This window comes from Grampus griseus (genome assembly GCF_964374135.1).
Source record: "Grampus griseus genome assembly, chromosome: 1".
Lineage (NCBI taxonomy): Eukaryota > Metazoa > Chordata > Mammalia > Artiodactyla > Delphinidae > Grampus > Grampus griseus.
This window is the reverse complement of record NC_139017.1, coordinates 177,749,863-177,772,343: the sequence shown is the minus strand read 5'-3', so window position 1 is coordinate 177,772,343 and position 22,481 is coordinate 177,749,863. Positions and strand designations below refer to the sequence as shown.

Below are 22,481 nucleotides of genomic sequence, written 5' to 3'. Positions count from 1 at the left end.
CCTGGTGCCCAGACACGAGAGCAGCGCGGTGCAGTCACTCAGGGTGTGCATGTGTGTGTGTGTGTGTGTGTGTGCGTAGCTCCGGTTAGACATGCACAGCCCGGAAACACAGCCCGGGAAATACGGCTCCAATAAAAGCTTTAGATGCCGATTGGCTTTGGAACACACACAGAGCACCAGCTACCCGTGTTCGGGGAAAGCAGAGGTATGCTGGGAGCCAGGAAGGCATCAGATTGGGTTCCACAATCAGGCGCGCCACCCCAGCGCTGGAGCCAAACACGTTAGCTCCATCACATTCTCACATAAGTCACATTCCTTCAAGGACTTCACAGGTTGACTTCCTGATGTTTCCAAATTTCTCTGCCCTGCAGCAGAGTTGTCAGTGGTTTAATCAAAATGTTGTGTTCATCGTGGGGAAGGAGACTCTGCTCCTCCGCCTTCGCCTCACCTGTTGACGATGGGGTGGGGAGATCCCACAGACGCCAACTTCTGAGCCGGACTGATTGCAAGAACCCCACCTTGATTCTTGCAGGGGTGCCCTTTAGTCCTTTGGGGGCTTCCCTTCAACCTGCAAACTAAGGGATGCCTCCTCCAGACTAAAAAAAAGCAAAGACAAGGGGGAAAAAATTAAGATCTCTGATAGGAATTCCCGGTCTATTTCCAGCAACGCTTCCCGTCTTTTGCAGTCCCTTCTGTGGTATTTAGAATACGGGTCCTGCCGCTGTGACGAAGACAAAAAGAATAGTGGCTTAAAGCTTATTTCTCTTTCACAGAGAAATTCTGGGTTGATAGGGCAGCCTCACAGTGTCAGGGACCAGATCAGCCGCCCAGGCTCTTTCCAACTGGTTGCTCTGCCATCCCTAGGGCGTTGCCCTCTTTATGTGGCCCAAGATGGCTGCTCCAGCACCTGCCATCATAACTGCATTCCAACCAGAGGGAAGGGAAGAAGAGATGGAGGGCAAACTTCATCCCTTTAAGGACGGGGGCCAGAAGTGGCACACAACACTTCCACTCATATATCATTGGCTAGAATTTGGTCATAGGGTCACCCCTCGGTGGCAAGGGAGTCTGGGAAGTATAGTCTTTTCTAAGCACTACCATCCTAACTTCCTTTGGGGAATAGGGTTCTGCATGTGAGTCCTTCAGGGCTGAGTAGAGCCAAGGGCAGCCTAGGGAGCCTCCTGTAAGGCCTCAGCTGAGAATTGCTCAGCTCAGCTCAAGGCCTGAGGATGCCCGTCCGTCTGAGGGTTGGAGTTTATGGAACTCAAGTGAACATGATCTAAAGGTCAGCACATCTCATCCTGGAAACTCCAGGGTACGTTCCAGCGCAGCCGGTCTGAGAGACCACCCGCTTTGGACCCGGCGAACTGCTATAGTGCAAGCGGGGGCTGGGCAGGTGGGATCCGCTCCTCCCGGGTCAACCTTGAGTGGGAAGAATGATGGGCAAGACAAGCTCTGTGCCTCGGTCCCGCCAGCCTGGCGGGAAACTCGCTCAGTGATCCTCGGCTGCCCCGAACCACAGTGGCCCGAGCCCTCCACCCTCAGAGAGTCAGATAGAGCCAGTTCCCGTGGAGTGGACCCTCAACCCTGAGCTCCGCGGCTTTCTGCCCTGCCGCATTCCTTCACAGCCCACGAGGGGACGGGATGCCAGCCACTTCCCGGCTAGCAGGTGGTGAGGATTTTCCATGCAGAGTGAGGGATGAGGGCGCGAGATTTAAGCTGTGTTCTCAGCCCTTCCCCAGCTGTCCCACTCTCCCTGGGGCTCCGCTTGGAGCGCCCTAGCCGGCCAGGTGGCCCTGCGTTGCCCAGCAAGCCCTGGGCCTCCTCGCAGGCCTCCCTGGGCCCAGAGGCCACTGGCGGCTCCACCGGCTACCTCTGGGCTTGGCTCTGCTCTCGCTGCCTTCCTGGAGCCCCTCTATCATTGCTCAGGGGTCCCGGGGCCTCAGTGGCACTGGGTGGGCAAAGCAGGAGAGCTGGCTGGGGAGCCCCCATGCCGACGTCCGTGCACACTTCAGTGCACACACGGCCCACCACCCACAGGGACATGCGCGGGGACGCACGTGTGAGTCAGCAGGGCCAGGGCTGTTTTCTAGCCCCTCCAGCCCCAAGGCTCTCTCCAAGAGCCCTTCAACACACCACCACCATCCCCTCCCCAGCTCAGGTGGGGACACCGGCACTGTCTGGGCCACAGCAAGTGCCTGACCCTCCCCCTGAAAGTGGGTGAAGCGGCAGTGAGGGCGGGGGGATGGGTAGAAGGACAGACCTGGGAGCAGGGAGTGGGGGGTCCCAGCTCCTCCTCTGACCAGCAAGCGGCCTAGCGCGGGTCACCCCAGCCCTCTGAACAGCATCGTCCTTCAGGGCGGGATGATCGTGGGCCCTTCCCTGCGGCCCCGTGGCTGTCAAACGACATCGTGGACACAAAGTATGTAGGTGTCGGGGCTGCGCCGGAGCCAGAAGGCCGGTCCTCTCTCCTGAGTTTGAGCGCTCAGCCCCTGCTAAGCCCTGTGCTGAGGGGCACCGGCAAAGACCAGGTGGACGGTCCCTCGGGAACTCCTGCGCCACCAACACCGAACCAGAACAGGCTTCTAGAACCTCTGCCCTGAGCTCAGCCCAGTGCCAGCCCTGCGGAGGCTGCCAGGTGGGGAAAAGCCCGGGCCCTGCCCTCAGGAAGACAAACCCAAGAGGCCGGACCGGCTGAGGGGCCCGAAGCAGACGGCCTGAGAGCAGAATACACGGCTCTGCCTTCAAGTGCCCAGACATCCAGGAGACCCAGGCTCGGAGCAGTCGGGAGGCTCCCTGGCGCCCTGGCCTGGAGGAACGGGTGGGACAGACGGGAGGCAGGGAGGCTGGGTGGGCAGCAAGAAGGAGGGAGCAGGCAGGGGTGCACACAGGTGTGGCACTGAGGTGACTGCAGTGAGCCTCACGTTTGAGGCTTAAAGGGCACACTGAGTACGAAGTGATGGAAATCGCATGGAGTGAGAGGTGTAGATGTCATGGGAGCACAAGGGCACGGAGCCGTGTTAAGGGTGCGGGTAGAGGCCAGGTTGAGCGTGAGGTGGTAAAGGTCATGTTGACGGGAGGGTGGGGGGGGAGGCGGAAGTCACGCTGAGTACACGGGAGTGGAGGCCATACTGAGGAAGCCGTGTTGAGTGTGAAGCAGGAAGTTATGTCAAGAATGAAGTGATAAAGTCCAAGTTGGTAGTAGGGATGGAGGCCATGTTGAGTGTGGAGAGGGGTGGAGGCCATGTTGGTAGTGAGAGTGGAGGCCATGTTGTGTGTGGAGAGGGGTGGAGGCCATGTTGGTAGTGAGGGTGGAGGCCATCCATATTCAGTGTGGGGATGGAGGCCATGTTGAGTGTGGAGAGGGATGGAGGCCATGTTGGTAGTGGGGATGGAGGCCATGTTGAGTGTGGAGAGGGATGGAGGCCATGCTGGTAGTGAGGGTGGAGGCCATCCATATTCAGTGTGGGGATGGAGGCCATGTTGAGTGTGGAGAGGGATAGAGGCCATGTTGAGTGTGGAGAGGGATGGAGGCCATGTGGGTAGTGGGGATGGAGGCCATGTTGAGTGTGGAGAGGGATGGAGGCCATGCTGGTAGGGTGGAGGCCATCCATATTCAGTGTGGGGATGGAGGCCATGTTGAGTGTGGGGAGGGATGGAAGCCATGTTGGTAGTGAGGGTGGAGCCCATCCATATTCAGTGTGGGGAGGGAGGCCATGTTGAGTGTGGAGAGGGATGGAAGCCATGTTGGTAGTGAGGGTGGAGGCCATCCATATTCAGTGTGGGGAGGGAGGCCATGTTGAGTGTAGGTGGGCAAAGACCAAGCCAAGTATAGGGTGATGAGGACCGTTTTGATGGTGGTGGAGCCCATGTTCAGTGTGGGGTTCAAGTGTGCCCCCCTAGCTCCCCGAAATCCTCAGCTCTCCCAGTCACCTTGGTCCCTGGGCTCCTGCAGCCTGTAGGTGTTCCAGAAGCCAGGGTGTCAGCCCCTCCCCGTGCGCCCTCCGGAGGAGCACAGCCTCTGTGCCTCCGTGAGGCCGGGACGGCAAAGGCAGGGTGGCTGGAGACAGGAGCCCCCTTGCTGAGACGTGGCTGATGCGGCGGAGACCAGAAGGAACAGACTGGTTCTCAGCGGCGTCTTCCAGGAGCTACTCACCCCGCAGGTTAAGCCAACAGTGAGGTCCCTCTGTCTCCAGAGCCCCCAGCCCTTCCTCTGCCTGCCGGGGCGGACCTCACTGTTGCCACACCCAAGCCTCAGGTTGTATGTCAAGGCGCCTGTTGTTTTTTCATCATTTTCCAGACAAAGACCAAAGACCCAGTAAGAGGGGCGGTGTTTATTTGTTTTGCTTTTTTGCTTAGATTGTCATCCTGGTGATTATAGAACATCAAGAAGTAAAATCAACAAAGGCTTTCCTTTCTGGGGCCCACACCAAACCGGTTCCTGGTCGACTAGCGCCACCTGGTGGCCTGCAGCAGCAGAGCGGCTCAGAGACGTGACCTCTCCGGAGGCGTCCCACTCCCCAGGCTGGGATGGGAGCAGGCAGGCAGGGGGCACGACTCACCCCTGCTCATGGACCTGGTGCCGGGAACCTGCTCTGTGATTCTGGGTCTGGGAGGGGGATGGGAGGGCTGGAACAGACAGAAGGGGGCCCTAGGGAGCCTCCTCTCCCATGCGGTCTATCCTGATCAGGCATAGCGTGGCCGGTTGCAGGTGGAGGGGCTGGCAGCTTCGCCGGTGACCAGGAACGCATGCTTCAAGTCTCAGTCTGGGTGATGGAGGGGCACTTGCAAAGCAAGTCGCGTAGCTGCTGTCCCCATGGAGCTGCACGCGGGGGTACCGTGAGTTGGGAGGGAAAGGTGGGGGTTAGATCAGTCCAGGGAAAGGGGAAGCTGTTGTCACCCAGGGCTGGAAGGTTTCTTTCTGGCTAGAAATATTCAATTAGCAGCCTTTTCCAGTGTTCCCATCTCTGGAGTTAGACTCAGGGTAGGAGTGAGAGACCAGGAGTCAGGGAGGAGAGTGTGCACCTCCAGGCCGCCCACCACGGGGGCTCAGGGAAGCCAGAGCAGCTGTGGTTCCCCCACCTCTCGCTACCCACCACCCCCTGCCAGTCCTTCAAGGCCCGCAGAGCCTGGGCACAGACATGGGCTCAGTGCCGGCAGCAGTGGCCCGTATCAGAACCTCCGGGGCAGGTTGATAAAAGGCAGGACCCTAGGAATCTAATTTTTTTTTTTTTTTTGGCCATGAATCTTGCGGGATCTCAGTTCCCTGACCAGGGACTGAACCCGGGCCAGGGCAGTGAAAGCGTGGACTCCTAACCACTAGGCTGCCAGGGACGTCCCAGGAATCTGAAGTTTTTAACAAGCAAGATTCTCCTGGTTTTTGAGAGATCCTAGCCTAATGCAGTTTCCAGCGAGAAGCCAGCCAAGGAGCCCTGTTGCAGAGATCAGGGTCGGCCCCTTTTTGGGGCCACAGGCCCCAGCTGATTCTCAGATCCATGTGGAAGTGAGGCTGGCACCGGAGGCAATGCTGACCTTGAACTTGTGCAAAGAGTAGGGTGTATCACTTCTGGGTGTTTCAGGACCCCGTGAAGTCTTTCCATAGACTCTGGATTAAGACATGGTACCAACCCTAGAAGTTTCCTTGGGTTGAAAGTTAGATGTTAGTGTCAGGCACATAATGGGGTCTTGCCAGACACTTACCGACTTGAAGTCATGAGAAACCCTGGAGCCCCATAAAGGGAAGCACATCTGCATCCCCGTGGCGGGCCCAGGGCCCAGGACCGCAGCTCTTTCCCTAAGTGCAGAGGCGTTAATCAGTGGATGAAGCCTGTGAGGCCCAGAGGTTGTGCCCCGCCTTGTGCCTGTGTCAGCTGGATTTGGAGTCACGGAGGGAGGCGGTTCAGTACACAAGGGCCTGGGGAGGATCCCCCTGTCCATCTTGCTTGTCTCTTTGGTTAGGAGCTGCAGGGATGAAGAGCAGGCAGCGTGGGTCTCCTTACATCTCCCACTCTCTCTAGGACGCCTCCCGGGCACCGCCCAGCCTGGCGCAGGGGAGAGCAGGCAGTGCAGAGGCAGGAAGAGGCAAGGCTGATTTATTTCCTTTAATTGAGGTATAGTTGCTTTACAATGTTGTGTTAGTTTTAGGTGTACAGCACAGTGATTCAAATGTATACATATATACATATATATTCTTTCTGTCAGATTCTTTTCCCTTATAGGTTACTACAAAATATTGAGTATAATTCCCTGTGCTATACAGTAGGTCCTTGTTGGGTATCTATTTTATATGTAGTCGTGTGTATATGTTAATCCCAAACTCTTAATTTATCCCTCCCCCCACTTTCCCTTTTGGTAACCAGGAGTTTGTTTTCTATGTCTGTGAGTCTCTTTCTGTTTTGTAAATAAGTTCATTTTTTTTTAAGTTTATTTATTTTGGGCTGCATTGGTTCTTCATTGCTGCATGGGGGCTTTCTTTTTAGTCACAGTGAGTGGAGGCTACTCTTCGTTGCAGATCGCTGGCGTCTCATTGTGGTGGCTTCTCTTGTTGCAGAGCACAGCCTCTAGGCACATGGGCTCAGTAGTTGTGGCCCACGGGCTTAGTTGCTCCGCGGCATGTGGGATCTTCCCAGACCAGGGCTCGAACTCGTGTCCCCTGCATTGGCAGGCAGACTCTTAACCACTGCGCCACCAGGGAAGCCCCCTTTTTTTTTTTGAGATTCCACATATATGCAATATCATACCATATTTGTCTTTCTCTGTCTGGCTGACTTCACTTAGTAGGATAGGCTGGTTTTAAATAGGGATTACTTCCTTTTCCTGCTCTGCTGGAAGGATCCAGGCTTGTTTTGCAAATGTGCCTTTCTCCCTTGGGCTAAATTTTATTTAGCTGGTTTGTCCCCCACATCAGAGAACTGAAAGAGAAATACCTATTTTGATTTCCTGTCCCTCACTGGCTACTTGCCCCCTCAGGGCCGCTTGGGCGCCATGCACTCCCTGCTGTTACAGAATCCCCTGCTCCGACTCTGCCATCCACTAATTCCAGGAGCTTTGATGGGGGTCCCTCTGTGCTGGTGGGGAGGGTGTGCCTGACCACCTCCCAGAGCTGACACAGCCCTGCTCATGCTGGGGGGTGATTTTGTTAAACTTAGAATTTGTTGCCAACATTTTAATCTCCAGATTTTCAGCTTCTCTTTGAAAATTGAAGGTTCTGGTAGGAGGCGAGAGACAGCTACCCCTTTCTAGGGTGCCACCTCCGGGCACACGGAGGAGGGATCTGAGTCCAGGGTCTCCCAAAAGCAAGACGGAGACCCTTCAGAACCCAAAAACCTGGTCCCCTGCCCCCGCTGCTAGTGGCCCGGAGGGGCTGGCGGACAGGTGGTCACTCCTGCCACCTCTGCCCCTGGGCAGAGCCTGGGAGAAGAGGCTGCAGTCGAGCCTAAAAGAGAAGAGAATTCAGACCCCACGTGGTTCCCAGATGTGGGAGAATGGCTAAAGCTTCTCCTCCCCCCCCCCCACTGCCAAATTGGGCTTCCGTCCAACATTGCTAGACAATCAGAGAACTTCCAGCACACTCACGCTCTCACTACAGAGCAAAGAATTCCCGGCCTCGGTCACAATGCCACTCAGCAAACCAGGAGATTCTGCGAGACTCAAATCGCTCCACGATGCACATCCTTGGCCCAGTGAGCGGGGCCGGTGCGGAACCGCTCAGCCAGGCCACTTTTTATGCCACTGAGCTTCTAGGAGATTGCCTGTGAGGTCAAGTGCAGAGGTACGGGGAACTCCATCCCCACGTGGCCTGAATTTCCTGCTGGTGCGGCCTAAGCGGCCCAAATCAGCTCCCAGTTGGGAAGCCCTTCTCCCCACCCCTCCCCTCCGAGGTCCCTCCCGCCTGGAAGAAGTCCTCAGACCCTCTGCCTTTCCCTGGGCTTGTTCACTGTTGGAACGAAGCCGATGCCTCCTGGTAAAAGATGGAAAGGGGGGTCTTATGCCCCACGTCCCCTGACATTCAGAACCAGGAATTACAAGCCCATTTGGGACACAGCCCATGCGTGCCCGCGCACACACACGCCACCGCGTGCCCGTGCACACACATGACACCGCGTGCCCGCACACACGCACACGCCACCGCGTGCCCGTGCACATACACGCCACCCTGTCCCCGCTCAGCCTCCACACTCCTCGAAATGAGATTTCTGAAAATGTCCTCAGGACCAGTAGGAGAAGGAGCTGAGGGTGAGACGGGGAAATTGAATCATATGTGGGTGTCTGGATATGAGAAGTTAAATCTAATGAAAATTTTATCCAGTTGAACCAAGAAATCAGAAGCCGGGCCTTTACTCCTGTCAACAAGAATACAGTGAAAATTAAACCAGCGGCTGCCATCTCCCATTGACCTTGTTGCCATGGAGACAGCCTTCTAGTGTCAACAACTGGGGGACATCCAAACGGGCTCGTTCACTCCTGGAGAGGCGTCTGGCGGCCCCTCTCCTGCCCGCCTCTCTCACGTGGCTCCTCTGTAGGGTGACCGCAGGACCAGGTTGCCTGGGAGCGTCCAGGTGACACCATTGTCCAGACAGATTATCGCAGTGCCCGTTTCCGTCTCCAAGGGGACCTGTCTGGACAGCAGTTAAACAGTCACCTCTGTGTAGGTCTTTACAGAGAGTTGAGTCCCCGGGTGGGAGCACAGGATGAGTGCAGGCTGCTGGGGGCCAAGAGAAAGGCCCCCCAAAAGCCTCTGTCGGGAGGTGGGGGGATTTTCTTTGTCACCAACATGCCACTTGTCACCTGCTCGACACAGCACCAAGAAACCTCTTCCTGTGTAAAGAAAGCCAAATGGCCATCCCGGCAGGGGCCACCTGTGCCGTTACCGTGGTGACCCAAGCGCCAGCCGATGTGCCTACATCCTTCCAGAAGTTACAGCCCCACGGAGACTAGGAGGGCAGGCAGCTTGCTCTCACCAGCTCCTGGGGCTGCCTCAGCGTGTGGGGCCTCCCAGAGTAGGCCTTTCTGACCGTCTAATTCCTTTCCAAAGGGTTCCAGGCATGACGTTTCAGAGCAGAAAGGGTCCTCTCACTCGGGACCCTCAACCCTGTCCTGACTCAGATCTCCTGCGGACGCCACTGAATCGGAATCCGGGGTGTGGGACCCACTTGTGTCTTTGAAGTCCCTTGGGGAACAGAGATGTGTCATCAGGTGAACCCGTGGGAGGCACCCATTTTACAGATGAGGAAACGGAGGCCAAGAGGAATCAAAGATCTTCCCAAGATCACACGCATGTGAGGAAAAGAGCTGCGGCCACTGGGGCCCCTGACCCCTGGCCAGCGTGGTCCTGCTGGCCTGTCTCCCACAGGCTCTGTTTTGTTTTGCATTTTTTAACATTTTATTTATTTATTTACTTATTTATTTTGCCACGCAGCATGCGGGATCTTAGTTCCCCGACCAGGGATCAAACCCATGCCCCCTGCAGTGGAAGTGCAAAGTCTTAACCACTGGATGGCTAGGGAAGTCCCCGCCCGCCCCCGCCCCGACAGGCTCCGGATGTTCTTGAATCTCAGCCCGTCCCTCCTGTACCGCTAGCCAGGCACTGAGCTCAGAGGTTCTCCCTGCCCTTCAGGAGAATTCTATCACTGCCTGGGGCAGCCACCTCGGGAAGCATTTGAGGCTTCAGAGGACAACCAAGAAGACCGCCTCTGGGCCCCCCACACACATCCCAGCCCCGTCTGTGACTCGGTGTCCCCTACGCACCCCATCCGACCTCCAATGACTAGAAATCCAGGCAAGGAGCCAAACGCTGCTCCCATGAGCCCCACGTTCTCTGGGAAGAGTCTTGCTTCGGGCTTCCTGTCTTTCATAGAAATTTCCCATAACTTCCCCCGGTGGGCTTCAGTGAACGAGGCCGGGGACCCCTCCGGGAACCCCAGTGGCCCAGGTTCAGATGCTGAGATGTTCTCCCACGGGCCTCCCTCTCTCGCTTCTTCTCCTCCAAGAGCAGGTGCACAGCAGGCCCTGCCTCTCACTTCCTGCCGTACCCTCGGGAGGCCCAAGGCAAACTTCCTCTGCTCGGGTCTGGGTGGCCGCACATTCCGCCCTGGCTGCCCACCTGGCCCTTCTGAGGCAGCCGGCACCCTCCGTAGTCAGGGCAGGAGACAGCGGGGTGGGCGGCGGGCTGGGGGACAGAACCTGGCCTAGCCCCAGGGGGTCTGGGTTTCCTGCACACTCACCAGCCCCCAGGAAAGCGCGGCATCCCTCTCTCTAGGAAGTGAAGTGAGTAGAAAGAACCTCGGCCTTCTGATGGGAGTAGCCCTCCCTCCCTGGCCCGTGATTAACCGTGCGGCCATTCCTCGGTCCAGGAGGGATGCAGCCTGGGAAGACCCATCCGAGGCAGTTGGCTCCGTGGAAACTGCAACCCCTCCCCACCCCCACTTATCTGCTGAGTGACCTTGGGCAGGTTCCACAACTTTCCTGAGTCTTGGTTGTCACATTAATGAAACGGGACAATAATTCGGCCTCAAAGGATCATTGAGAGATGAGAGATGCAATCTCTAGACCAATGGGTCTCAAATGTGAGCCAGCGTCGATTCCCCTGGAGGGTAGGACACAGATCTGGGCCTCGTCCCCAGAGTTTCTGACTCATCACAGGGCTGGATGGGGCCTGGCAGTGTGCATTTCTAACATATTTCCAGGTGATTTTATGGCAGCTGGGACCACCCTTGGAGAACCACTGCCCAGTGCCCTGTCCACAGTAGATACTCAGTCAAGGGTAGATATTATTGTGATTTATTTCTTTTTATAATGGAGTCAACATATAAAGAACGTAGCACAATGCCTAGCAGGTAGTGTCGGTTCAGTAAATATTATTTTTGTTATTATTATTGAGATGTGAGCTCTGCTTACAGCTCATTGGGGCAATTAATGAATGGATGAAACAAAAAGGGAGCAGTGCTGGAGGGGGGTTGAGTGACTAAGAAACCACCCATTCGTTTATTCACTCCACCAGTCTTCGCTGAGCATCTGCTATGTGCCAGGCATGGTTCGAAGCATGGGGGCTAGAGAAGGTCCCCTCGATAACATCCTGTCCCCATGAGTCAGACTCTGGCTCCAGTGGGGAGGAGAGCTAGAGCAACCAGGAGGGCCTCCAGGGGGAGGTGAGGCTTGAGCTGGCATGTGCTGGATGGAAGGGTAAGATTTAAAGGGGCAGCGAAAGTGGTGCCAAAGCTCAGCCTCTGTGCACCGGCGCCGAATCGAATCTCGGAAACAGAAAAGAACAGCTTTATTGCTTCGCCAGGCAGAGGGGGGCACGGCGGGCTCCTGCTCCGAAAAACCCCGTGTCCCAACCCGGGAGGATTTGACGAGGAGTTTTATAGCAATAGTTCAAGCGTGGGGTTGCTGATAAGGTTAGAGCGTGTGCAGGGGCTGCGCCCCTCCAATCTGGTCTCAGGTGGTCGCGTGATGAGCTTCTCTGGTTCCTCTAATCTCGCCTCAGGTGGTAGCTTGGCTCTTCCTCCCTTGTTTAGCAACTGTTCAGATCTGCCCTTTGGAACCCAGGGAAGGCCATGGAGTCTGGAGTCTGCTCCCTACAAACAAGAAATGGGGGACAGAAAGGTTTCTGTGCCCAGGAGCCCCACAGGGTCCTGCTCGGTTTCAAAAGGAGGCATTCTGGAAAGATCTCAGTGCCCCTCAAACATACACACCCAACGTGTGCAGCACAAGGGCAGGGTGGGTCTCTCCCAGGGGCATGTAGGGCTCAGGCCTGAACCCTGATGTCAGCTGGGGCTCCCATAACAGAACACCACAGATTGGGCAGCTTAAGGCATAGGAATTTACTTCTCACAGTTCTGGAGGCTGGAAGTTCAAGATCAATGTGTGGGCAGGGGTGGTTTTTGTTGAGGCCTCTCCCCTTGGCTTGCAGACGGCCGCCTTCTCGCTGTGTCCTCACATGACCTTTCCTCTGTGCGCTCGCCCCTGGTATCTCTTCCTCTTCTTATAAGGACACCAGTTCTGTTGGATAAGGACCCACCCTTAGGACCTCATTTAACCTTAACTATCTTCCAAAAGGCCCTATCTCCAAATATACTCAAATTGGAGGTTAGGGTTTCAACCTAAGAATTTTGGGGGGGTACACAATTCTGTCCATAACAGAGTGACAGGGCAGCTCAACCTGGGGTCTAGTTAAGCCTACCTGGCCAAAGCTCTCCACCTACAACCCCCCACAAGGCTGGGATGGAGCAGGCATGAGCCAAGTGGCCCTTAGCTGGCAGCTGGCCCCAGGCAGGGGTGGGGGTGGAGGATTCACCCCCATACCTTCCCCAGCCCCTTCCTCCAGATCTCCGTTACACTCTTCCCAGTGGCTGGCTGCCTCTTGGGTGAATTGCTCAGCAGAAGATGCTCTCCAAAGCGTGGCCCCATGCTGTTGTCACCAATTTCCTTTTGATTATTCAGATTAGTGTTAGCCCGGCTGCCCAGCTCTGGGAGGTCGTCAGGGTGAGTGTCGTGCTCAGGCCACGTCAGCACCGTCTGCTTGCAGACCAGTCCTCCCACAGGGCCTGCTGCACTCCGCCTGGCAGAGCCAGTGTCGGGCCCAGGTGCAGGGTCCCTGGGCAGCAGCAGAACTATGGGCGGAGCCGCAGAAGTACCCTGCAGCACCCCACTTTCCTCCGGCCAGTGTGGCCCTCTGGCCACTCCTGTCCTGTGCAGGTCTGTGAGGAGTCACCCACGCCCGCCTTCTCCCTCTCTGGTACCTTCCTTGCCCCAGCCTTCCTGGGCACACAAGACAGGCCCCCCTCCATCACCTGAGCAGCCCGGGAGCACCGTCCAGACCTCCTGCATGGGGAGACTTAGAGGCTCCCCGGCCAGGGATTTGGCAGGAAACACTCAGGCCACCCCCACCCCCAGGCGGCCGACTGTGGCCTGGGAATGAGGAGCCCTCCCCCGAGACTCAGAGAGCAGAGGGGATGATGTGGCCCAGAGCCACAAAGAGGTGATTTGGGCGGGGGCAGCGGGGGAGTATTCCCTTTTCTCTTTCTGTGCCCTCCGCCCCAGTTCATGACCTTACATTTCACCAGCTGTACCTTTCATGGGTTTCCCTTTAGCTGCTTTTATGAAGGAGGAGAGGCAGTGGAGGGGGAGGGGGCCAGCGTGCGTGCGTATCAACCTTCCTTCCATAAAGCACGCTTTTCCCAATAGAAATCTCCTTTCCCATTGATTCATTACGTGTCGGGAAGCGGAGCATGACATGTTAAAAGCCGTCTTGATAGTATTTGATATTCGGTACTAACAGCTCACCACCTCCGAGGAGGGGGCTCCTCTCCCCTCCCCCACCAGAGGGGGAGGGAGGCAATTTGCATATTGGATGCGCTAAGACAGTAGGTAATTTGCATTAAGTATCCAGAAATTCTCTGCTTGCAATCTGTCACCCTTCACTGGGTTTTCATTTTATAACCTTCACAACATGAGGAGACGAACAAGAAGCAGGAAGAACGCAGGAGCGGCGCCCGCAAGGGGGCTGGAGGAGGCTGGTCTGAGCGGCAGTTGTCAGCACTGGGGGGGCCTGGTCCAAAATGCCAGAACGTTCCAGCAGAGGCGACGGGCAGTCCGGGGGTTAGCGAGCCCACCCAACGCCAGCACCCCAGACCTTTGGGTGGGGTGGGGTCCTGCAGCCAGAAGCCAGAGGTGGGGCTGCCTGAGCCTAGCTCACACCTCCAGAGATTCAAGTTCAGACTCGGGTGGGCCGGGAGAGGGTTCCCTGAGGACACCTGGTCTGGCTTTGCAAGGAGCCCTGCTCCAAGTCCTGCACAGGTAGAAACGCCCGTGATGAGCTCTGGAGATGCTTCTGGTCTCACACTCGCAGAATCTAAAGACTTGTCTTAAGACAGAGCCCTGTGTGTGCCATCCTGACTGCATGCGAGGAACTCGCGCAGAGCTTTCAAGAGAAGTCGGGCGCCCCTCCGGAGCCCCTGGGCTGGGACAGGACATCTGTGTACAGCGGTTTGGGTCCTGCCCTCTGGCCCCCACCCTCAGCCTCTGTTTTCTCATCTATAAAATGAGGATTCTGGAAAAGGTCCTCAGCTAAGGGGGGCCCAGGTGTGAGGACACGCCCTGACCCCTAAGTCCTGCCTGGGCCAGGCCCCTTCTGCTGTGATCTGTTTTCCATACTGGATTTCCAGGTAGAGGTTTATTTGCGAAAAGTGCTTCGCAGCTCTGATGAGGCTTGCAAACCCCTGGCTTGGGCTGTCCCTTCCAGCTGCCTGAGCCAGCGGGAGTGCAAGCTTCCTGGGGCTGCCGGAGGTTTCCCCGAGGGACCCCACGGGGCGGCGCCATCCACCTGCAGAAAGGTGGGCTGCAAACACCCAACCCCTGGGCATGCGCATCACACAGGGCTCCAAACAGGCGCCCACGACTTCAAATCCAGGCAGCGGAGCTCGCTCGAGGCAGAAGCCACTCAGCCACCGTCCCCTCTCAATGACCCGCCAGAATTCGGGACCTCCAGGAGCAGGGCTGGGGCCCCAGCGCTTTTGAAGAAATGAGCGGCAGAGCCAGGAAGACCTCCCGAGGGGCGAGAGCCTCATCAGAATGGAGTGGAGGCGAGGATCCTGGGCGAACACCTGGGCAGGTGCATGGAGAGGAGAAGAGAAGCGGCGGCCTCAGGGGGTTCCCAGCAGATCACGACCCTCACACCGGGGTTTTCTTTGAAAAACCACTGAAGTTCTACATGAAAGTGCAGGAGCACACAAGGAGCTGAGGCATGAGACGGACGGCGCCGTGGAGCTCTCCCTGCAGCGTTCCAAGGCTGAGCCGCCTGTGGAGGTAACAGCAAGCAGCTGCCTTCCCCAGGCCTGTTCCCAAAGCATCGGCCAAGCTACCAGGGCAAGGCCAGCATCGCGTGCTGTGTGTCCCCGTCGTTGCCATCATCAACATTAACGGTTATGACAACAGCTACTCTTGGCAGGGTCCACACGGAGTGCCAGGCAGGAGACTGGGTTTCCTCCGGGCCACCCTGTGAGGCGGATACTCTTGTATTCCCATTTTGCAGGTGAGGAAACTGAGGCTCAGAGAGGTTTAGTGACTTGGCCAAATTCACACAGCAAGTACAGAACAAAACCTGGACTCCAATCCACATCTGAGTCCAGCCCAGCTCCTACCCGCTGCGTAGACTCTCCCTGTGTGTCTCCTTGTGCCCCTCAGAGAGCAAAGCAGGCTCTGTGAGCTGTGACAGTTCTTCCCATGGAGTCCACGTGAGATCAGGAGAAAGCAAATTGTTCTTGCGCTGGCAAAGCCCCTGGCCTCTCTCTAACCTGATCCTGTGCCCTGATGCCCTGCTCCCCCTCTTAGAACGCCAGCTCCCACCGTCCACCCCCTTCATAGGGACCTGGGTCATTCCTGAAGCCCCAGGCACCAGCTCCAGCCCCGGGGCTGTGGATTCACTGCCTCTGGATCCGGGCCCCCAGAGCCACCAGAGAGGCCCCCCAGGCTCAGCCCCCCACCTCTCAGCCAGGTCTGCTCCAGCTGAGAGAATACAGCGGGCGTGAAACTCAGTCAGTCCACACACCCAGGCAGGCAGGTGGGGAGCCCGCCCTCAGTCATGCTGGGTCCCCCACTCCGACACCAGGGACAGCAAGGCTCCAGGGTTGAGGAGGGTGGAGCCAGAACCCCAGGGCGGCCGTCCGGGTGGCGGGCCATCGGGGGGCACCCGCTGTGCCCAATCTGCCATCCCTCGAGGCCGGGAAGTCTGATGAGAGCAGGAGTCTGAAGCGCTCCCCCTCCGCCACCCGCCGGGATGGGAGCCATTCTCCCCAGCCTCCACCACGTCTCCACATCTCCATGACCTGCGGTCTGGGGAGGTCCCTCAGCCTCCGGCACCTCTCCTTCCCCATCCTCGCTCTCTGTCCCCTCCACTCCAGGACCCCTGGAAGAGCCACCCGATGTACTTGGTCTTTGCGGAAAAAAAAAAGCAACTCCCTGGGCCATCTACTGCCCCCCCACACCATGCGCCACAGGAAAGGAGGACGGGAGGCAGAGGGGGCGCACAGAGGTCCAGGGGGGCGGGGTCTGGTGGGGCAGCCTGGCCCTCTCTTCTCTACCCTCCTCTCTCTGCCACTTCTTATGGCCATCCCTTCATGGTGCCTGGAGCCAGCGTCCCAGCAGAGAGGGGGCCACGCTCAGGGTGGGCCCAGGTCCCAGCCCTCGCAGGATTCCCCCCGCAGCTGTGGCCTCTGACCGCCCCGCCTCTCTCCCCACAGTCCACGGCATCAAGTGGACCTGCAGCAACGGGAACAGCAGCTCGGGCTTCTCGGTGGAGCAGCTGGTACAGCAGATCCTTGACAGCCACCAGACCAAGCCACAGCCGCGGACCCACAACTGCCTCTGCACTGGCAGCCTGGGTGAGCGGGGTCGCCCCCAGCGGGCATGTGGGCAGGGGGGGCGCTGCCAGGCAGCGGGTGTGATGACCACAAGGGGAGAGGGGTCAGCCAGGAGCCAGGCCACAGCACAGCACCCAGGGCAACTCTCCCTCGTCCTGCCCAGCGGGGCTGGCGCGGCTGGAGGGCAGCCCACTTTGGGCAGGAGAGAGCAGTTTCCGGAGAGGCGCGCCCTCTAGGAACGTGGGCAGCAGAGTCAGGAGTGCACAGGGTTGGGTCTCTGTCCACATCCACCCGTGGCAGGTGCCCTCCGGGCCCTGGGATCTCGGGCAGCAGCAGCAGGAGCCCGGGTCCCCGGGCCGACACAGGCTTTTCTGGGAGATCAGCCCTGAGTCAGTGCGACCACTCAAGCTAAACCTCCTGCTTCCACCTCTGTCTCCTCCAAGAATGTAAAGCGGCCCCCATCCTCTGTCCTGATGTGTCTGTGATTCCGATGATGGTATTTGCTCTTGGAAATGTGGTCCTTCACTCCCTAGCGGCCTTAATTAGCTATTGCCATTAGAGGGTCACGTCACTTCTCCACGAAGTCTTCACATACTTAGGGATCTTGGTGAGTCTGTAACTGGATCAGGGGAGAATTCACCCTTTTATCAGAAGCAGAGTCACCCTCTCAGATGGAATGACAATCACACAGGAGTGGAGGCCTGGGGGCAGAGCCCCGAGTGCAAGTTGCTCAGAAACGCTCAGAGCCTGAGGTCCTTTCTTCTCTGCCACTGAACTGGGGTTTAGGGCTGGGTCCTCGCTCAGGTCTTCAGAAGGATTTCATCCCACAAGGAGCCAAGGATAGGCCCGGGCTAGCTAAATGGAGTGGGGGTGGGGGGTGGCCCCAAATACCTTTCTGCCTCTGGAATAAAGTCTAGAACCCTCTTTGGTCCTGGGGCCTAAGAGCTAGTCCAGGGAGAGTACATTGCTCTCTACCCACCGCACCCCCAGCCCCCTACCATCAACCACCGGCTTTCAGTCCCAGAGGGGCTTCCTGGGACACTGTGGCCTGAACAGGCATGGAAAGTTTCAGGGGAGGGGAGAAGGCCCCGGCCACCAACCCAGACTGAGCCATTCCAGTGAGTGAGTACGCCTCGGAAGGTGGGAAGGGTTTTCCTGGAGGACGGCGTTCTCCCCAGCCTCTCCTTCCCCGCCTCCTATGCACTGGGGCTCTTCAATTACTATTTGAAAGGAGCATCGGGGACAAAGCCCCCCAGTCCAGACGGTGGTTACACAGGGCACCTGAGAAGCCGGGGTGGGGTAAGATGGCCTGAGTCCCTGAGTGTCCGTCCCACGGCAGCCCCGAGGGGCCAGGGCCAGCCTGGACTCCCAGGCTGGGCTCTGCCGGACCCCAGCACTCAGGGACGGGGCCCACTGCAGTCCTAGCTCTGACGCTCTGCGTGTGTGTGTGTGTGTGTGTGTGTGCATGTGTGTGCGTGTGCGTGCGCGCGTGTTGCGCTTCTGATCTCCGCAGGAGCGGGCAGCAGCGTGCACCACAAGTGTAACAGTGCCAAACACCGCATCATCTCGCCGAAGGTGGAGCCGCGGACGGGGGGTTACGGGGGCCACGCGGAGGTGCAGCACAATGACGTATCCGAGGGCAAGCACGAGCACAGCCACGGCAAGGGCTTGAGCCGCGAGAAGAGGAACGGCAAGGTGGCCAAGCCGGTACTGCTGCACCAAAACAGCACAGAGGTCTCCTCCACCAACCAGGTGGAGGTCCCTGACACCACCCAGAGCTCCCCCGTTTCCATCAGCAGCGGGCTCAACAGCGACCCGGACATGGCGGACAGCCCCGTGGTCACGGGCGTGTCCAGCATGGCGGTGGCCTCCGTGATGGGGAGCTTGTCCCAGAGCGCCACGGTGTTCATGTCCGAGGTCACCAACGAGGCCGTGTACACCATGTCCCCCACCGCAGGCCCCAACCAACACCTCCTGTCGCCCGACGCCTCTCAGGGCCTCGTCCTGGCCGTGAGTTCCGACGGCCACAAGTTCGCCTTCCCTACCACGGGCAGCTCGGAGGGCCTGTCCATGCTGCCCACCAACGTGTCCGAAGAGCTCGTCCTCTCCACCACCCTCGACGGGGGCCGGAAGATTCCAGAAACCACCATGAACTTTGACCCCGACTGTTTCCTCAATAACCCAAAGCAAGGCCAGACGTACGGGGGCGGAGGCCTGAAAGCCGAGATGGTCAGCGCCGACGTCCGGCACTCGCCACCAGTGGAGAGGGGCTTCGGTTTCACCACCGTCCTGACCAAGGAGATTAAGACCGAGGACACTTCCTTCGAGCAGCAGATGGCCAAGGAGGCCTACTCCTCCTCCGCGGCGGCCGCGGCTTCCAGCTCCCTCACCCTGAGTGCCGGCTCCAGCCTCCTGCCGTCGGGCGGCGGCCTGAGCCCCAGCACTACCCTGGAGCAGATGGACTTCAGTGCAATAGACTCCAACAAGGACTACACGTCCAGCTTCAGCCAGACGGGCCCCCACGTCCACCAGACCCCTTCCCCGAGCTTCTTCCTGCAGGATGCCAGCAAGCCCCTCCCCATTGAGCAGAACGCCCACAGCAGCCTGGGTGACTCTGGGGGCACCTTTGTGATGCCCACGGTGAAAACGGAGGCGTCGTCACAGACCAGCTCCTGCAGCGGCCACGTGGAGACACGGATTGAGTCCACGTCTTCCCTCCACCTCATGCAGTTTCAGGCCAATTTCCAGGCCATGGCGGCGGAAGGGGAGGTCACCATGGAGACCTCGCAGGTGGCCGAAGGGGGTGAGGGCCTGATCAAGTCCGGGGAGCTGCAGGCCTGTAGCTCCGAGCACTACCTGCAACCCGAGCCCACCGGGGTGATCCGCAGCGCCGGCGGCGTCCCCCTCCTCCCGGGCAACGTGGTGCAGGGACTCTACCCCGTGGCCCAGCCCGGCCTGGGCAACGCCTCCAACATGGAGCTCAGCCTGGACCACTTCGACATCTCCTTCGGCAACCAGTTCTCCGACCTGATCAACGACTTCATCTCCGTGGAGGGGGGCGCCAGCGCCATCTACGGGCACCAGCTGGTGTCGGGGGATGGCGCGGCGCTCTCGCAGTCAGAGGACGGGGCCCGTGCCCCCTTCACCCAGGCAGAGATGTGCCTCCCCTGCTGCAGCCCCCAGCAGGGCAGCCTGCAGCTGAGCAGCGCCGAGGGCGGGGCCAGCACCATGGCCTACATGCACGTTGCCGAGGTAGTCTCGGCCGCCTCGGCCCCGGGCACCCTGGGGATGCTGCAGCAGAGCGGACGGGTGTTCATGGTGACCGACTACTCCCCAGAGTGGTCTTACCCGGAGGTAAGCTGTCACTGCCGTAGCCTCCCGCACCAGCCTCACCTGCCCACCCGCCAGCACCCAGCAAGGGACGCTCGTTTGCGTGTGGCTGCCCTTCCCTCGAAGCTCTAGACCATACAGTTGTCCCCTCCCACTGTCCCCATGGTGCCCGCAATACCCCCAGCTCTCTCTGGTGTTCTCAGTCCTCACAGGAGCAAGTAGGTTTAAAATCAGGGGTCTCCTGGGAGACCAGGTGGCCCTCCCAACTCTGCCAGAGCAATGTTTGCTGTCACCGCTGTCACCTGGCCGATGTCTTAAGATTCCACCTATGTTTTGCTTTGCCTTTTTTTTTTTTTTTTTTTCGGAAAAGCATCCTAGGGCTGCTGGAAAAAATTTTGGAAATCACCACGATAGACCATCTGTATCCATTGCTTTGGATTTGTTTCACAAAACAAAGCAAAAACAAATTCCCATCAAATTGAGAGGGAGGGTGCAGCTTCCAAAGAGTCATCTGTGAGATTTTGATGGTATATCCAGCCTCCACAAAATCAAAGACATCCCCCCACCCCACAGTCTGTCTCTCTTCCGGGGGGGCTGAGATCTGACGTTGAGAATCCCTGCTCCAAAGCCCGGGACCGCAGGGCGACCCAGGTCTTGCCACGGTGGCCCAGGTGCTTAAGGAAGGAACCTTTGCTTTTCCTCTGAAGTAGAATGGCGTAGAAAGGGGACAGAGTGGCCCAAGTGTTCCCTAACCTCCTGCTGCCCAATAGGACACGATCCCTGACCCCTCCCAGTGCGCCTGCCAGGTGTTTGGAGAGCAGCATATGGGGGCCCCGATCAGCACTTTCTCCCCTGGGAGGTGGCTGCCCACGGCTCCCGTGGCTCCACTGCCACCTTCCCTAGACATTAGCGCAGGGGCTGCTGCCCAAGACACCAAGGGAAGGGTGCTCCTGAGAGACCTGAAGCTCATGGGGTACCTCAAGGCAGCAATGCAAACCACACAGAAGGTCTTCTGACATGGGCAGAGCAGGAATGCCGGCTAAACCCGTGCACGTTCCAGCCCCAGGTGCTGGCAGGGGCTCCCAGGACGATGCCCGAGCTGGGACAGGGTTAACGGGGTTCCCTGAGAAGCGCAGCATGTCTGAGAGCCCGTGTCAGCTTCCCAGTCTCCCCCGGGCCCTGGTGAAGGGGACACTGAGGCCCAGGGGGGAGGGCATGTCTCAGGGGGCACCCCTGGGTGTCAGTGCTGCCTCTGCTGTGATTTTCCCTCCCTGTCTCAGTTTGCTCACCTATCAAGTGGGGGTGACAATAGTACTTGCTTCTTGGTAAAGTCTTTGGCCCGTAGTAAGTAATCAATAGTTTATTGTTATGTTATTGGTTATTACTCTGTGGCCATCACAACTCACGGCCCACTGTGCTCCTTTACGTGTCCTCCTGCCTCGGCCGTGGCAAAGAGGCTGCTCACTGTGTATGAACGCCCCCAGCTCTCAGATGCCACATCAGCCCAGGTAGTGGCCCCCCTTGGGACAGGAGCATCCCAGAGATACAGCAGGTGTAAGAGCTGCTCTGCCCGTGCACTGTGTCCTCGGGCAGCAGGCTCATCACAGCTCAGGTGTCCAGAGGTGACTGCCCTACGTGGTGAGGGGCACGGGGCTGGGGCTGGACAGTGTGGATTCAAATCCTGCCCCCCACTTTACTAGCCGCTGGTGACTTTGGGCAAAGGTCGCTGCCTTTCCTGTCTCTAAGACTGGGGCCATACGAGCGCTTTCCTCACTGGGTTGTCAGGACTGAGCGAAGAGCTCCAGCAGCCCTGCCTCTTCCACCCACCTCCAGGGACTCCCCCTACCACCACGGACCCCCAAGACTCCAGAAGACTGACTCAGTTTCCTCTTGGTGTGGCTCGCTGTGACCTCATCCCCTGGGGTGAAAGGTCAGCTCAGCCCAGCAGCTGGCTCCCCACGGGGATTAAGAAAGCAATTCCAAGGGGCTGGGAGGGAGGCCTGGGACTGGGGTTCGAGGAGGTCAGAGCTGGGAGTCGGGGCCCTGCCTCTCGGGCCTGCCTCCTGGGCCTCAGTGTCCTGATCTGTACGTGGCTGAGCAGGGCTGCCCTCAAGGCCCTCCAAGTCCTCCGACCTTGGAGATCTGGTCCTTCCTCAGGGTGCTCTGAGGCACCCCGGTGCCCGTGTCCTTCAGCAGGAGGAGCTTTTCATCCCGGGACTCAACCTGTGAGCTGAGTGCACATCCCTGGGCGGGTCCAGGCCCTTCTTCCAGCCGCTGGGACCTGCGGGCACTGGTCAGGGGCTCTTGGCAGGCGTGGCGCTCTCTGTCCTGTATCCGAGCACCGGCCTGCAGATCCCTAAACTGTACCTCGGAGAAAGTCAGTTCAGCAGCTCGCCACGCGAGGGCGGCATGGGAACGAGAAAGGAAAGATGGCCCGGGCGCCTCGCAGAGGGAGCGGCAGCCCCGCTTTTCCAGAAGCTCTGGATGCTTCCAGCTACCCAGAAACAAAAGCAGCTCAAATTCAATTCGATTTGGGAAATGCGCAAATGCCACCAGCCGGGCCCTTTGGAGCCCAACGTGGCTGCTCGGAGAGGCCTCTGTTGAGACCCCAGCGGCTCTGCCGGCCGCTCCCTCCCCGCCATCCTCCCCCACCCAGTCCAGCAGCAGGGGCCGACCCTCCTGGGTTCTCCAGCCGGAGATAGCATCTTGTCCCCCGTCCTTCCTCTCTCCTCATAGCACCGCCCCCACCGGCTGGCATGGTACCCTTCGCCCTCTCCCCTTCTCTGCTGGGAA

At 58.5% G+C, this 22,481-nt stretch overlaps 1 protein-coding gene across 1 annotated transcript in view; it reads left to right on the top strand.

Annotated features, from left to right (window-relative positions):
• CAMTA1 (calmodulin binding transcription activator 1) overlaps positions 1 to 22,481 on the top strand; it is an 895,524-nt gene that overhangs the window by 785,289 nt on the left and 87,754 nt on the right. Inside the window, 2 exon segments of the mRNA XM_082665985.1 lie at positions 16,239 to 16,379; positions 17,872 to 19,712. Of these exon segments, the coding sequence (XP_082522111.1) occupies positions 16,239 to 16,379; positions 17,872 to 19,712 (1,982 nt within the window).